The sequence below is a fragment of the Panthera onca genome, chromosome E3, assembly GCF_046562875.1.
Source record: "Panthera onca isolate mPanOnc1 chromosome E3, mPanOnc1 haplotype 2, whole genome shotgun sequence".
In the NCBI taxonomy this organism is placed as follows: Eukaryota; Metazoa; Chordata; class Mammalia; order Carnivora; family Felidae; genus Panthera; species Panthera onca.
The window spans coordinates 2,098,693-2,111,106 of record NC_138354.1 but is presented as its reverse complement, the minus strand read 5'-3'; the positions used below and the strand labels follow the sequence as shown (position 1 = coordinate 2,111,106).

Here is a 12,414-nt window from a genome sequence, read left to right as displayed (position 1 = left end):
AGGATCCGGCTCGTTCTGTACAGAGGGTTCGGATGACGTTTTGTCATTTAAAATGCCATGAACACTTTCCCTTTCGCCGTTCTGTAAACTGAGATTTGTAAAAGAACCAGACCCCTGTCAGAAGACACGTGGGTGTTTGCCGCCTCTCCTGTTTTGACAGGCATCGGTGGGTCCTACTTTCCCCACTCCACTAGAATCCTCAACAGTCCCCCTGAGGCCAGGGCACAGACTCGGGTCATCGTTTCTAGAAGCCCGGGGTCCTCAGCGCCTGTTCCAAGACCACGGGTGTGGGTGGACAGATACATGGGGGCTCCCAAGGGCCTGTCCTCCTGACTGGTGCTGACCTTGTGTGGCACGTGTCCCCCCAGGACCCCCTGCTCCGTGTCCAGGAGGTGCTGAACGGCACAGAGGTGAATCTGCAGCACCTCACCGCCCTGGTGGACTGTCGCAGCCTGCACCTGGTGAGGGCCGGCCTGGGGGGCAGGCCCCCCGGGGGCCACAATAGGGGGGGGTGGGGGGATAGGAGGGAGCAGCTGGGGATATGGAGCAGGAAGGAGCAGCTGGGGGCAGGAGGGAGCAGCTGGGGTTAGGGAGCAGGAGGGAGCAGGTTGGTGCAGGAGGGAGCAGCTGGGGGCAGGAGGGAGCAGCTGGGGTTATGAAGCAGGAAGAAGCAGCTGGGGGCAGGAGGGAGCAGCTGGGGTTATGGAGCAGGAAGGAGCAGCTGGGGGCAGGAGGGAGCAGCTGGGGTTAGGGAGCAGGTTGGTGCAGGAGGGAGCAGCTGGGGGCAGGAGGGAGCAGCTGGGGTTAGGGAGCAGCTGGGGGCAGGAGGGAGCAGCTGGGGTTATGAAGCAGGAAGAAGCAGCTGGGGGCAGGAAGGAGCAGCTGGGGGGCAGGAGGGAGCAGCTGGGGGGCAGGAGGGAGCAGCTGGGGTTATGAAGCAGGAAGAAGCAGCTGGGGGCAGGAGGGAGCAGCTGGGGGGCAGGAGGGAGCAGCTGGGGGCAGGAGGGAGCAGCTGGGGGGCAGGAGGGAGCAGCTGGGGGCAGGAGGGAGCAGCTGGGGGGCAGGAGGGAGCAGCTGGGGGGCAGAAGGGAGCAGCTGGGTTTATGGAGCAGGAGGGAGCAGCTGGGGGGCAGGAGGGAGCAGCTGGGGTTATGGAGCAGCAGGGAGCAGCTGGGGGGCAGGAGGGAGCAGCTGGGGTTATGAAGCAGGAAGAAGCAGCTGGGGGCAGGAGGGAGCAGCTGGGGGCAGGAGGGAGCAGCTGGGGGGCAGGAGGGAGCAGCTGGGGGGCAGGAGGGAGCAGCTGGGGGCAGGAGGGAGCAGCTGGGGGTATGAAGCAGGAAGGAGCATCTGGGGGCAGGAGGGAGCAGCTTGGGGGCAGGAGGGAGCAGCTGGGGGGCAGGAGGGAGCAGCTGGGGGGCAGGAGGGAGCAGCTGGGGGGCAGGAGGGAGCAGCTGGGGGCAGGAGGGAGCAGCTGGGGGCAGGAGGGAGCAGCTGGGTTTATGGAGCAGGAGGGAGCAGCTGGGGTGCAGGAGGGAGCAGCTGGGCTTATGGAGCAGCAGGGAGCAGCTGGGGGGCAGGAGGGAGCAGCTGGGGTTATGAAGCAGGAAGAAGCAGCTGGGGGCAGGAGGGAGCAGCTGGGGGCAGGAGGGAGCAGCTGGGGGGCAGGAGGGAGCAGCTGGGGGCAGGAGGGAGCAGCTGGGGGGCAGGAGGGAGCAGCTGGGGGCAGGAGGGAGCAGCTGGGGGCAGGAGGGAGCAGCTGGGGGCAGGAGGGAGCAGCTGGGTTTATGGAGCAGGAGGGAGCAGCTGGGGGCAGGAGGGAGCAGCTGGGGGCAGGAGGGAGCAGCTGGGTTTATGGAGCAGGAGGGAGCAGCTGGGGTGCAGGAGGGAGCAGCTGGGCTTATGGAGCAGCAGGGAGCAGCTGGGGGGCAGGAGGGAGCAGCTGGGGGGCAGGAGGGAGCAGCTGGGGTTATGAAGCAGGAAGAAGCAGCTGGGGGCAGGAGGGAGCAGCTGGGGGCAGGAGGGAGCAGCTGGGGGGCAGGAGGGAGCAGCTGGGGGCAGGAGGGAGCAGCTGGGGGGCAGGAGGGAGCAGCTGGGGGCAGGAGGGAGCAGCTGGGGGTATGAAGCAGGAAGGAGCAGCTGGGGGCAGGAGGGAGCATCTGGGGGCAGGAGGGAGCAGCTTGGGGGCAGGAGGGAGCAGCTGGGGGGCAGGAGGGAGCAGCTGGGGGGCAGGAGGGAGAAGCTGGGGGGCAGGAGGGAGCAGCTGGGGTTATGGAGCAGCAGGGAGCAGCTGGGGGCAGGAGGGAGCAGCTGGGGGCAGGAGGGAGCAGCTGGGGGCAGGAGGGAGCAGCTGGGGGGCAGGAGGGAGCAGCTGGGGGGCAGGAGGGAGTAGCAGGGGGCAGGAGGGAGCAGCTGGGGGGCAGGAGGGAGCATCTGGGGGCAGGAGGGAGCATCTGGGGGGCAGGAGGGAGCAGCTGGGGGGCAGGAGGGAGCAGCTGGGGGGCAGGAGGGAGCAGCTGGGGGCAGGAGGGAGTACCTGGAAGGGCAGCGGGAACAGAGGGTAGTAGCTTGCGGGTCAGGGGAACAGACGGGAGCAGCCGGGGGTGTGGGGCCTCAGGAGAACGGGAGCTCACCGGAGGGTGGTGAAGTCCAGGGCGGTCCGGGCTGCCACGTGCCGGGCCGAGGCTCTGGCGCGTCCCGGCTCAGCCCGCCCTCCCTGTCTCCCTCCCGGTCCGTGTGGCCTTGCTGTTGCCGGGCCGTCTGGCCTCAGGACTACGTGCAGGCCCTGACGGGCTTCTGCTATGACGGCGTCGAGGGCCTCATCTACCTGGCCCTCTTCTCCTTCGTCACAGCCCTCATGTTCAGCTCCGTTGTCTGCAGTGTGCCACACACCTGGCAGCAGAAAAGGTGAGGGGCTCAGAGCTGGCCTCAGGCCATCCCGCGTGCAGGGTGTTTTAGGGACGCGCCTCTGGACACCCGTGTTCTGGCGCCCGGAGACAGGAGCAAACGCCCCCTCTGCTGCGGACACTCTGCAAGCCTCCGCGGTGCTCTGAGAGTAGAGAGGAGCTCCCGGCCCAGGTGACGTGCGAGTCCAGAGCAGGCGGGGAGAGCCGGGGCGTCCTTGCTGCCGCTGCTGGCTCCGTGCCCCGCACCCTTCCCCGCCTCTGACCGGCTGGCCTCGGGGCATCTTGTCCGTCTCCCCGCCCCGGGGCGTAGATGTGCGGGGCTCGCGTGTGGAAAGAGCAGCTGGTTGGCCGTGGGGACTCGGAGCTTCTACGAGGGAAGGCCCCAGGTGGCCACGGCCTCCGTGGCCCGTTTAGCCGGGTGACCGGGATGGCCGCTGCTCCCCACGGGGCCGTGACGCTCTTGTCTTTGAAGTGGGGTTCCCGGGAGCCCCTGCCTTAGTCTCCCTGATCAGTACTAGCTTGAGTGGTCTCCGGAGGAACCGGGCCCATCGCCTTGCCTGGGCCCCACACTTCATCGCCCAGACTCCCCGCCTCCCTTCCCACTTACTTGGGCCGTGGCTGCTTCTTGGTGGCCTGGCTCAGAGGACAGGCAGCTTAGCTCAGATCTCTTCCCTCTGTCTGGATTTCTACTCTGTTGTTTTCTGTGGTGATCCTGCCAGTAGTGGTGTTGGTGACGATGGTGGTGGTGGGGACAACGGGGGTGGTGATGATGGTGGTGGTGGTGGTGGTGGCAGTGGTGACAGAGGTGGCAGCTGTAGGGAAGTGGCTGAGAGACAGACCTGGAATCACATTCCGTGGATCCAGATCCTGGTTCTGCCTTTGCTTATAGGATGACCCCGGGCAAGTCACTTGAGCACTCTGGGCCCCCAGCGCCCTGACTGTAAACGCGGGTTGTAAAGAGCCCGCCTCTCGGGGTCGGGTAGGCACCAGAGGAACCGCTACGTGTAAGGGCTTAGCCCCGGGCACGGCTGGGAATGGACACATTCGCCAGCTGCTACCACTGTCCTGCTCCTCTGGCTGCAAGGGGTCAGAGAGGACGCCGTACGCTCGCGGTCACCCGGCTGGTGGGCAGGAGGCGGGACAGGAGCGCAGGCCTGGCTGACCTAGGCCAACACCACCAGGCAGCCCCGCCTCGAGTCCAGTCTGGGAGCGTACAGGACGCGCTGGGCCTGCGGGTGCGTCAGAGGCCTGGCCCCGGCCGCCCGCCTTGCCTCACCTCGCCCCGCCCCGCCCCGCCCCGCCCCGCCTCACCCTACAGCTCCCTGGGCACAGTGGGTAGGAAACATGCAGCAGAGCAAGAGGGCTGGGCTCAGGCCTCCCGGGGACACACAGTCCCCGTGGGCTCAGGCCACCCAGAGATGCGGGCAGAGACCTGCAGGGCCAAGAGAGGCCACCCCCACTTCCGGGCACCCCACTCTCTGCCCCGCGGGAGGGACCGTGGCCCCTCGTGCTCATAGGCAGACCGCATCCGGGTGTACGGGCTGAGGCACGGGGCCCTCGGCGCCCCCGTCTCAGAGGATGAAGCCAGGGTGACCTGCCCACAGTCCCGTAGTCCGTACCTGACCAAGCCGGGGTCGGAACGAGGTGTGTCTGCATCCGAGCCGACCCCACGCGGGCCTGGCGGCTGGCCACCTCGGGTCCGGGTCTGAACCCGCGCCGGGTGTCCTTCCCTGCAGAGGCCCCGACGAAGATGGGGAGGAGGAGGCGGCCCCGGGGCCCAGGCAGGCACACGACAGCCTCTACCGCGTGCACATGCCCAGCCTGTACAGCTGCGGGAGCAGCTACGGCAGCGAGACCAGCATCCCAGCTGCGGCCCACACCGTCAGCAACGCCCCGGTCACCGAGTACATGTGAGTTGCGCCGGGAGCCGGAGGGGGGTGGGTAGGCGGGGACGGGGGCGCAGGCCGTGCGGAGCTCCGTGTGCCCCGCTGCGGGAGAAGCTGGGAGGGCCGGAGCAGGGGCCGGCCGGGCAGTCAGAGGGGCCTCCCTGGGCGCTGCCCGGGCTCTGGGCGGGGTCGCCCAGGCACACCAGGCTCGCGGCCACGATGAGGCTACTCGGTTAGGTGGAGGCTGTGTGCGAAGGGTGCGGGGATGCCGTGGCCGACAGCCTGGGGCCGGCCGCGTGGTGGGCGGGCATCCGGGTGGGCTCTGGCCGGGCCGAGGCAGCCTTGGGTCGAGCCCTGGGTTACTGTGCCAGGGTCACGGGCGCCTCAGGCCCTTGCCGGGGGCCGCGTGCAGGGTGGCGAGAACGCACAGGGCTGGAGAGGGCGGGGCACAGGTAGGTGGGCACAGAGTCTGCCTGGCTCTAGAAGGGTCTCTGCTCGGCCGGCGGCCGCTCACAGCCCCTCTCCCCTCACCACCGCAGGAGCCAGAATGCCAACTTCCAGAACCCCCGCTGTGAGAACACGCCCCTCATCGGACGCGAGTCCCCGCCGCCCTCAGTAAGTCTCAGGCCGGGGCGGGGGTGCTGCGCGGCTGCCTTGGCGGTCATGTCGCTCTCGCGGGCAGTGTGGGCCCGGCGGGGTGGCGAGGAGCCTCCAGTGCCGGGGCTGGAGGAGGCGGGCCGGGTGGGCCCACAAGCTGGCCTTGAAGGTACCCTGAGCCCCAGCCGCCTGGCGGGCCAGCTCGACCCTGAGGGGCCCTGGCTTCTCCTTTCTCACGCGGGCCCGCTTCCTTTCATTTCCTCCGTTGACTCTCTGAGCTCGGCCCGAGACTCAGCCTCTGGCGCTTCCAGCCGCTGTCCCCTCTGGCCTCGCTGAGACAGAAAAGAGGGGACAGGGTGGTTTGGCACCTAAGAGAAGGAAGTTGCAGACTGACGGGCCCCGGTGGCCTTGCTGGACGAGGTGGGCTGCGGAGGACAGGGCCAGAGAGGCCGAAGGCCACCCGCCTTCAGAGGTGGGCACGTGTGCGGTAGCCCCGTCCTGCCCTGCAGCCGCCGGGGCGCCCTCGACCCGGACCGGGGCCGTGTGGGCTCGCGGGCCAGGTAGCCCTCGTCATCGGCACCGTGCTCTGGCCCCCCACAGCCTGCTGCGGGCGGGGCCTACACCCCGGCGTTGAGGCCGCCCTCTCTCTCTCTCTCTCCTGCACCCCTCCTGCCCCGGGCCCTCCTAGCGCTATCTGGCAGGCTGGCAGTTTAAGCCCATGGATAGTGCCCGAACGCTGTGGTGGCCGTGCCCTCAGAGTGACAGGTACTGACCCGCCCCAGGTGCCCTGCCCTGCACCGCCTGCCCACTGCGCCTCTCTCCGCCTCATGCTGTCGGCTCACTGCTACCCCCTCACCAGCGCGGACCCTGGGCCCACGTGACGTGCCCCAGGGCCGTCGCAGCTCAGCAGCTGCCGGGCCAGCTCCGGGTCCTTACAAGCCTGTGAGCTCATGAGCCCCCAGCCCAACCAGAGACCTCGTGCCGGCCTCTGGCCCGTGACCCTCACCTCAGGGGCAGTGAGCCCCCTCCCTGCCCCCGGCCCAGCTGCAGATGGCCCCGGCCCCTCTTGTCACCTCCCAGCAAGGAGACCATCTACCAGGCACCTGGGTGCGCCTGCGCCTGGCGCCTGGGCTCAGGGAGGCAGAACACGGGTGAGGTGGCACCCCGGGGTGCCCTTGGGGTGCCACTGTGCATGTTCAGAAGTGCACACAGGCGCATGCAGGCAAGCGCGCAAGCTGTCCCCGGCCGTGCCCACACGTCTGCGCGGGCCTGCTTGGGCACCTTCAGGGGCTGGGGTGCCATCCCCCTCCCCTGCCGCTTGCCCGGGGGATGACACGGCTCCCTGGTGCCCACTGCTCCTCCCCGTGATGCTCTGTCCTGGCCAGCCGCCCGGCACTCTCGCCTTCTTCCCCACCTGGAGTGCCAGGAGGGCTCTAGGGACCAGGGAGCATCGTCCCTCCCCATCTGGGGACTCGGGAGGGGTCAGCGCAGGGCCGTGGGGTCAGCCTGCGCAGGCTCCCTGACCCCGGCAACCCTTGGCACTTGGCCTGGCCTTCGTCCGCATCCCCTTGGGCTTGTGGCCCTTTGCACCCTGCCTGGCCGCAGTACACGCCTCCTGTGTGTGTGCTCATCGTGAGCGACCCCCACGCACGTGCACGCACACACACATACACACACACACACACACACACACACGCTTCAGGTTGGACGAGCGGCGGCCAAGACACGCCGTCCGTGCCCTCCCTCCAGGCGCCTCTGTCCCTGCGTCTAGGAGCTGGGAGGAGCCCGCAGCCCCACAGCCCATGTGACATTCGGGGCCTCCTTTCCTGGGGCGATGGGGCAGAGTGGCCATGGGGCCTCCTCCTTCCCAGGGCCTGACCCGCTCTCAAAGCCTGACTCCACCCTTGCATGATGGTCTCCCGCTGGGGCAGGAGTCTCCACGTGTCCCCTCAGCCCAGCCCTGGAAGGCAACCTCGACTGAGTGCGCTCCTGTGCCCGGGAGGGGAGCCTGGGGCGTGGGGGCTGGCCTCCGCTCGTGGAGCCTGCCGGCCACTCCCGAGCCCCCCACCGGGGCTCCGTCAGCCGGGCCACCGCCCTCCCGTCCCGCCCTCGGGTTGCTACTGGCTCACCTCGCCAAGGCCCTCGCGTGGCTGCGTCCGCTGCCCTGCTGACCCCCTCTTCCCCTTGTCTCCCTCCAGTACACCTCCAGCATGAGAGCCAAATACCTCGCCACCAGCCAGCCTCGCCCCGACTCCAGCGGCAGCGGCCTCTAGACCGCCCGGCCGGCCGCCCGCCCGCCCACCCGCGTGCCAATCGCCCCGCCCTCCCCGTGCCAGCACTGCCGCTTCCACCCGCGACCACTCGCCGGACCCTCCGCACGCACGCCAGGCCCGCTGCCGGCCCCTTTGCGGCCCCCCTTCCCTCCCCTCCCCTCCCCTCCCCCCCTCTCCCCTCCCCTCCCCTCCCCTCCTCGCAGGGGCATGGAGATGAGGAACTCCGGGCCCGCGCCCTCTCCTCGGGCCACGCGCCTGGATGCCTGTGAGCGATGCCACCAACGCGGGGCCCTCGCCCCCCACGCCTGTCCGCCTCTGAGGACCTGCGTTTGCAGAGCCCTTCCCTGGGCCGGCCCCGGTGCTGTGTCCCTGCCACCTGCCCTGCAGCACGCCGACCCTGTGGACGCCGCGTTCTCCGGCTCACACCCCAGCCTGCCCCTCCCCTCCCGCAGCTCTGTGCTCCCGAGGCTTCTGTCCACAGGCTGCGCGGCGCCCCCACCGTGCCTGGCACCTGGAGGGGCCTAGGCTCGCACCTGCCCGCCGGGCTCCTGTGCGGAGAGCCCCCGGGGCTCTTCCTTTTCTCTCCACCTGAACACAGGCCCCTCTTGTCGCTGCCAGAAGCCTCCTCTGCCTCCGGCCCAGCACTGCTCTCTCCCACAGCACCCACCCTGCCCGCGGGGCCCAGCCCCCCACAGCGGCGGGAGGACGGCAGGTGCCGCGCTGAGCCCCGGCCGCGCACTCAGTGCCGGCCACCTTCTTGGTGCCAAACCCCCTCCCCCACCCCAAGACTTGGCAGCTTGTCTGGTTCGTTTTTGCACTAACCACCTTTGTCACCCTAGGGCAGGCGGACCGCGGGCCGGGCAGCCCTCCCTTCTCGGTTCCCTCTCTGTCTAGGACAGGCGCGGTGTCCCGTGCCGGGCCGTGGGGCTGGACCCGAGCTGGCTGTGAACGTGCCCTCGGCCCCTGCTGCCCCTCTTGGGACTAACCACTAACCTCACCCAGCCTCCGCGGGCACCCCTGGCCGATCCAGAGCCAGCAAGTGTCACCCTGCGTCCGGGCCAGAGATGAGGCCGGCTGGGAGCCAAGCTGGAGTAGCCGTTTCTTCTCGGGGTGCTGCTGGGGAAAGGGCTGTAGACTGACGGGCAGCCCAGGAGCCTCGAGAGCCGTCCCTGGGCAGGTGCTGCCCCAGGATGACTGTGTCCTAGGGAACGAATGTCCCTTAGGCTGTAGGACCGAGGTCCCTGCGGCCTCAGTCTCCCTACCTGTGAAGTGGGAACAAGGCTTCCCTAAGGTGCTTTGGCTTTAGTGTACAATGTTTGCTGTGTTTCCTGCCGTGGAGGGTAGGCCACCCCCAAATCAGGATGGGAAGTCCCCCGCCAGTCCCAGTCTTGGCCTAGCCAGCCTGAAACGGAGAGGCTCTGGCCTGCGTGTCAAGCCAGGGGCAGCAGAGTACCACCGACAGGCACGTGTGAGGGCCCGGGCCAGGGGCCTGCGGTGGGAGGTGGGCAGCTGGCCAAGCAGCTTACAGACATGTGGGCTCTTCCTTCCAGAGCGGGGACGATGCCCTGCCCCGGGACAGGCCCGGGGACGGGCTGCCTGCCCTTCCTCCACCATCCTCTCTCTGTGCTGGTGTCCGGGACCAAAAGGGCAGGTGGGCTGGAGGCCAGGCCACATCTGCCCCGCCCCTGGGGCAAACCCCTGACCCGGGGAGGGAGGGAAGTGAGCAGGCAAACACTGGGGTGCCCCAGGTGGTCCTGGCGTCTGAGCCCGTGGGCATGGGCAAACCTCACCGCAGGGCACGGTGTGCCCCGGGCCCGGCCCAGCCGTTGTTCTGGGCGCCCGCGGCACACCCGCCCAGCTTTTCCTCCGGGCTCCACCGGTGCCGAGAGCGTTCCGGGCCCGGGGTCGGGAGGAGTCCCCGGCGGCCCCACCCGGGTGCCGCCGCTCTCCACCGCTGCTCAGAAGCACAGTCGGCTGACCGCGGCCCTGGGAGGCCGCCCGCAATGTGAATGTACATAGCATGAGAGGCGGGCGCTGCCCGGACAGGCTGTGGACCGCAGCTGTCCTGGGAGTACCCTCCGTGCGTCGTGTGCGTGAGTGCCTGCCCCGTCTGTGACGTCCTCACGTTCTTCTACTCGCCGAGGTTGGAGAAAGGAAAAGGAGTGATCCCAAGGGGCTCACACCCAAGCCTCAGTCTCTGGAGGGGAGCAAGTCCTACCATCGGGTTCCTTTCGTTCCAAGTGTTCAGGGTCCCCTTCCTCACCCCCATCCCAGTGACTTCTCCACATCCCTTCCCAACCCTGCACCACTGGGCCTCGCTTCCCACAGGCCCTTGACAAAGTGGGTAGCAGGTGGGAGGGAGGGTTCCCCCGGGGCCTTGACGTGCCCCTTCCCCCCCCCCCCCCCCCAGCAGGGTCCAGCTGGCTCCCAGGCCCCGGACAGGCTGGGCAAGTGGGAGGCAGGGTCCGACCGGGACACCTGGCTGATGGGACTCCCCGTGCCAGCATCCACTGCCCCTGGGGCCCCTGCCACGTCACCCACCCCATCTCACTATGCAATTCCAGCCCAGGTACCATCCCCTCCCTACCCGGGACCCCTGCCCAGCCCCAGACGGGTGGGGGGCCTCCCTGGGGCGCAGCTGGGGGGCAGGCGGGGTGGGCAGGGACGTTCTATTTAGCTGTGATGGTTGCGTCTGTGCCACTTTGTTACATATAACCTGTCATTCGATACGATTTTGTTAAGACTCCGACCCTCCCGGCCCCTCTCCTGGCCCTGCACCCTCTCCCCAGTGTGATTAGTGCCCTGAGCGGGAAGGGGGAACTGAGGCCTGAACCATTCGGCATCTTCCTCCAGAATCTTCCTCCGACCTCCATAGGGCCAAGGCTGTATGTGCTGTCGCTGTGTTTTTTATTTTTATTTTTGGTTTTGGTTTTTTTAACTGGGTTTGGGGTTTGATTTTTATTTCTTTGGGGGCTTTATTTTTCTTGGCAAATAACTAAAAATCTCGTCAATGTAATTTCTGTGGTTTCTATTCAGCTTGGGTTTCATGTTTTAAAATAAACACATTTTAAAAAACAAGCCTCTCTTCCTGAGTTGATTGGGCTCCTGCCGGAGTTTGTGGGCAGTGTGGTCACATGCTGGGAGCCAAAAGACCCCCAGGGGGTGGGGGAGGCCCAGTCGTGGCCGGGGAGCCCACCCAGGTGGGGCTTCATGAGATGGGCACAAACGGTGGTCTTGACACCTTAAAAGCCTCACCCTGCAGTCTGGACGTGCACTGGAGCAGCCCAGGGGGACGGGACGCCTGTGTGGAGGCCCCTCCGGCCACCTGGAGAGGTGACAGGCCTGGCCCAGGGCAGGGGTGTTGGAGGGGGGCCAGGTGGGAGCAACGGTGGGTCCCCTTGGAGGAGCATTTCCTGAGCCCCACGGAGATGGGGCTCAGGGCACTTCCCCTGGGGGCATCTCCAGCCACGGGCCTCGCCCGAGTCCTTCCTCTCGGGTGGGTGGGATGGTGGTGGGAAAAGGAGGAAAGGAGCCCTGGTGTGTGCCCCTGACCCTGCCCCCGCCCCTGCCCCCCTGGCCACTACTGCCGACCAACCCAACCAAACGAACGACACGCAGAGGTGGTTTCTCCTCGCCCAGCAACAGCCCAGCCAATGAGAAGCCATACTTCTCAGCCAATGAGAGGCCGCCATTCCGCTCTCCTCCAATTGGCTCCTGTCCCGAACAGCCTCCCCCCACAACGCGCACGGTCCCCCCTTCCCTATATATAAGCCAGCGACGCAGCTTGTTCTCAGCCGGGTCTGTGGTTCAGGTGTGTGGTGTTGAGCTTGGTTCCTCCGCCTCCCAAACAAGCTCGTTTTGCTGGGAAGAGGACTGGCTGCTTTGTACTTAAAGTTACCATCATTCTTGTTCTCGGCTGAGAAATGGACACTGGAAGGTGCCACATAATCCGGCAGGGAACGTGGGAGGGCTGCTGGTGAGCTCACTTTCCTCCCCTAAAGGTAATACCACCCACCTCACAGGGGGCCTCAGTGTCCCGTGGAACTGGGGGACGCACCTTTTGGCCAGGAAAGCATGTCTCCCATGCTTGGGGCACAGGTGGGCGAGGGACCTGCAAAGGCCCAGTGGAACACACCAGGCTCTCCTGGCATTGCTGGGAGCTCCTGGGGGGCGGGGCTGGGAGGGGCTGGTCCAGCAGCCTCCAATTTGACTGGCTCCTAGGGAAGGGCGCCCGGAACTGGTCAGCTCTGAAGAGGGGACGCAGAGCACCCAGGGCAGTGGAGGAGACAGCTGAGGCCTCCAGGGTGCCGTGTGGTAAGGAGGGAGAACTGGGGACGTGGGGGCAAGGAACCCAAAAGGCAAGAGAGTCCCATGAGGGAAAGCGTCCAGGCACTTCCTGCCCTACTTGGACCTCACTTTCCCTGTCTGCATGTCAGGGAGGGCACAGTGGTAGCCTAGTTCTAGAAGCGGCCACCTTCCTTGGGTCATGGCCCCTCCATCTTCAAAGCCAGCAGTGTAGGATGCTTCCGATCCCGGTCTGACCCTGACCCTCCTTGCCTCCCTCTTAAAAAGAAGGACCTGTGATTGCACTGGAGCCACCTGGATAATCCAGGATAATCATCTCTCTGTCTCGAGGTTCTTAATTTACTCACATCTACGAAGTCCCCTTTGCCGTGAAGGTAGCATATTCATAGGTTACGGAGATTGAGATGTGACATCTTTGGGGTCTACCATTCCGCCGACCAGGGGAAGCCA

General features: G+C 67.0%; 1 protein-coding gene across 2 annotated transcripts in view; it reads left to right on the top strand.

Annotated features, from left to right (window-relative positions):
• TTYH3 (tweety family member 3) overlaps positions 1–10,737 on the top strand; it is a 32,550-nt gene extending 21,813 nt beyond the window's left edge. The window contains exons 10-15 of one of the 2 annotated variants that reach the window (XM_078440071.2): positions 369–461; positions 2,768–2,904; positions 4,640–4,813; positions 5,329–5,404; positions 6,075–6,151; positions 7,585–10,737. In XM_078440071.2, coding sequence (XP_078296197.1) covers positions 369–461; positions 2,768–2,904; positions 4,640–4,813; positions 5,329–5,404; positions 6,075–6,151; positions 7,585–7,600 — 573 coding nt within the window. In that variant the 3' untranslated portion in view covers positions 7,601–10,737. The remainder of the gene's footprint in view (positions 1–368; positions 462–2,767; positions 2,905–4,639; positions 4,814–5,328; positions 5,405–6,074; positions 6,152–7,584) is intronic. The other variant, XM_078440072.2, reaches the window with a different exon arrangement.
• The last annotated feature ends 1,677 nt before the right edge of the window (positions 10,738–12,414 follow it).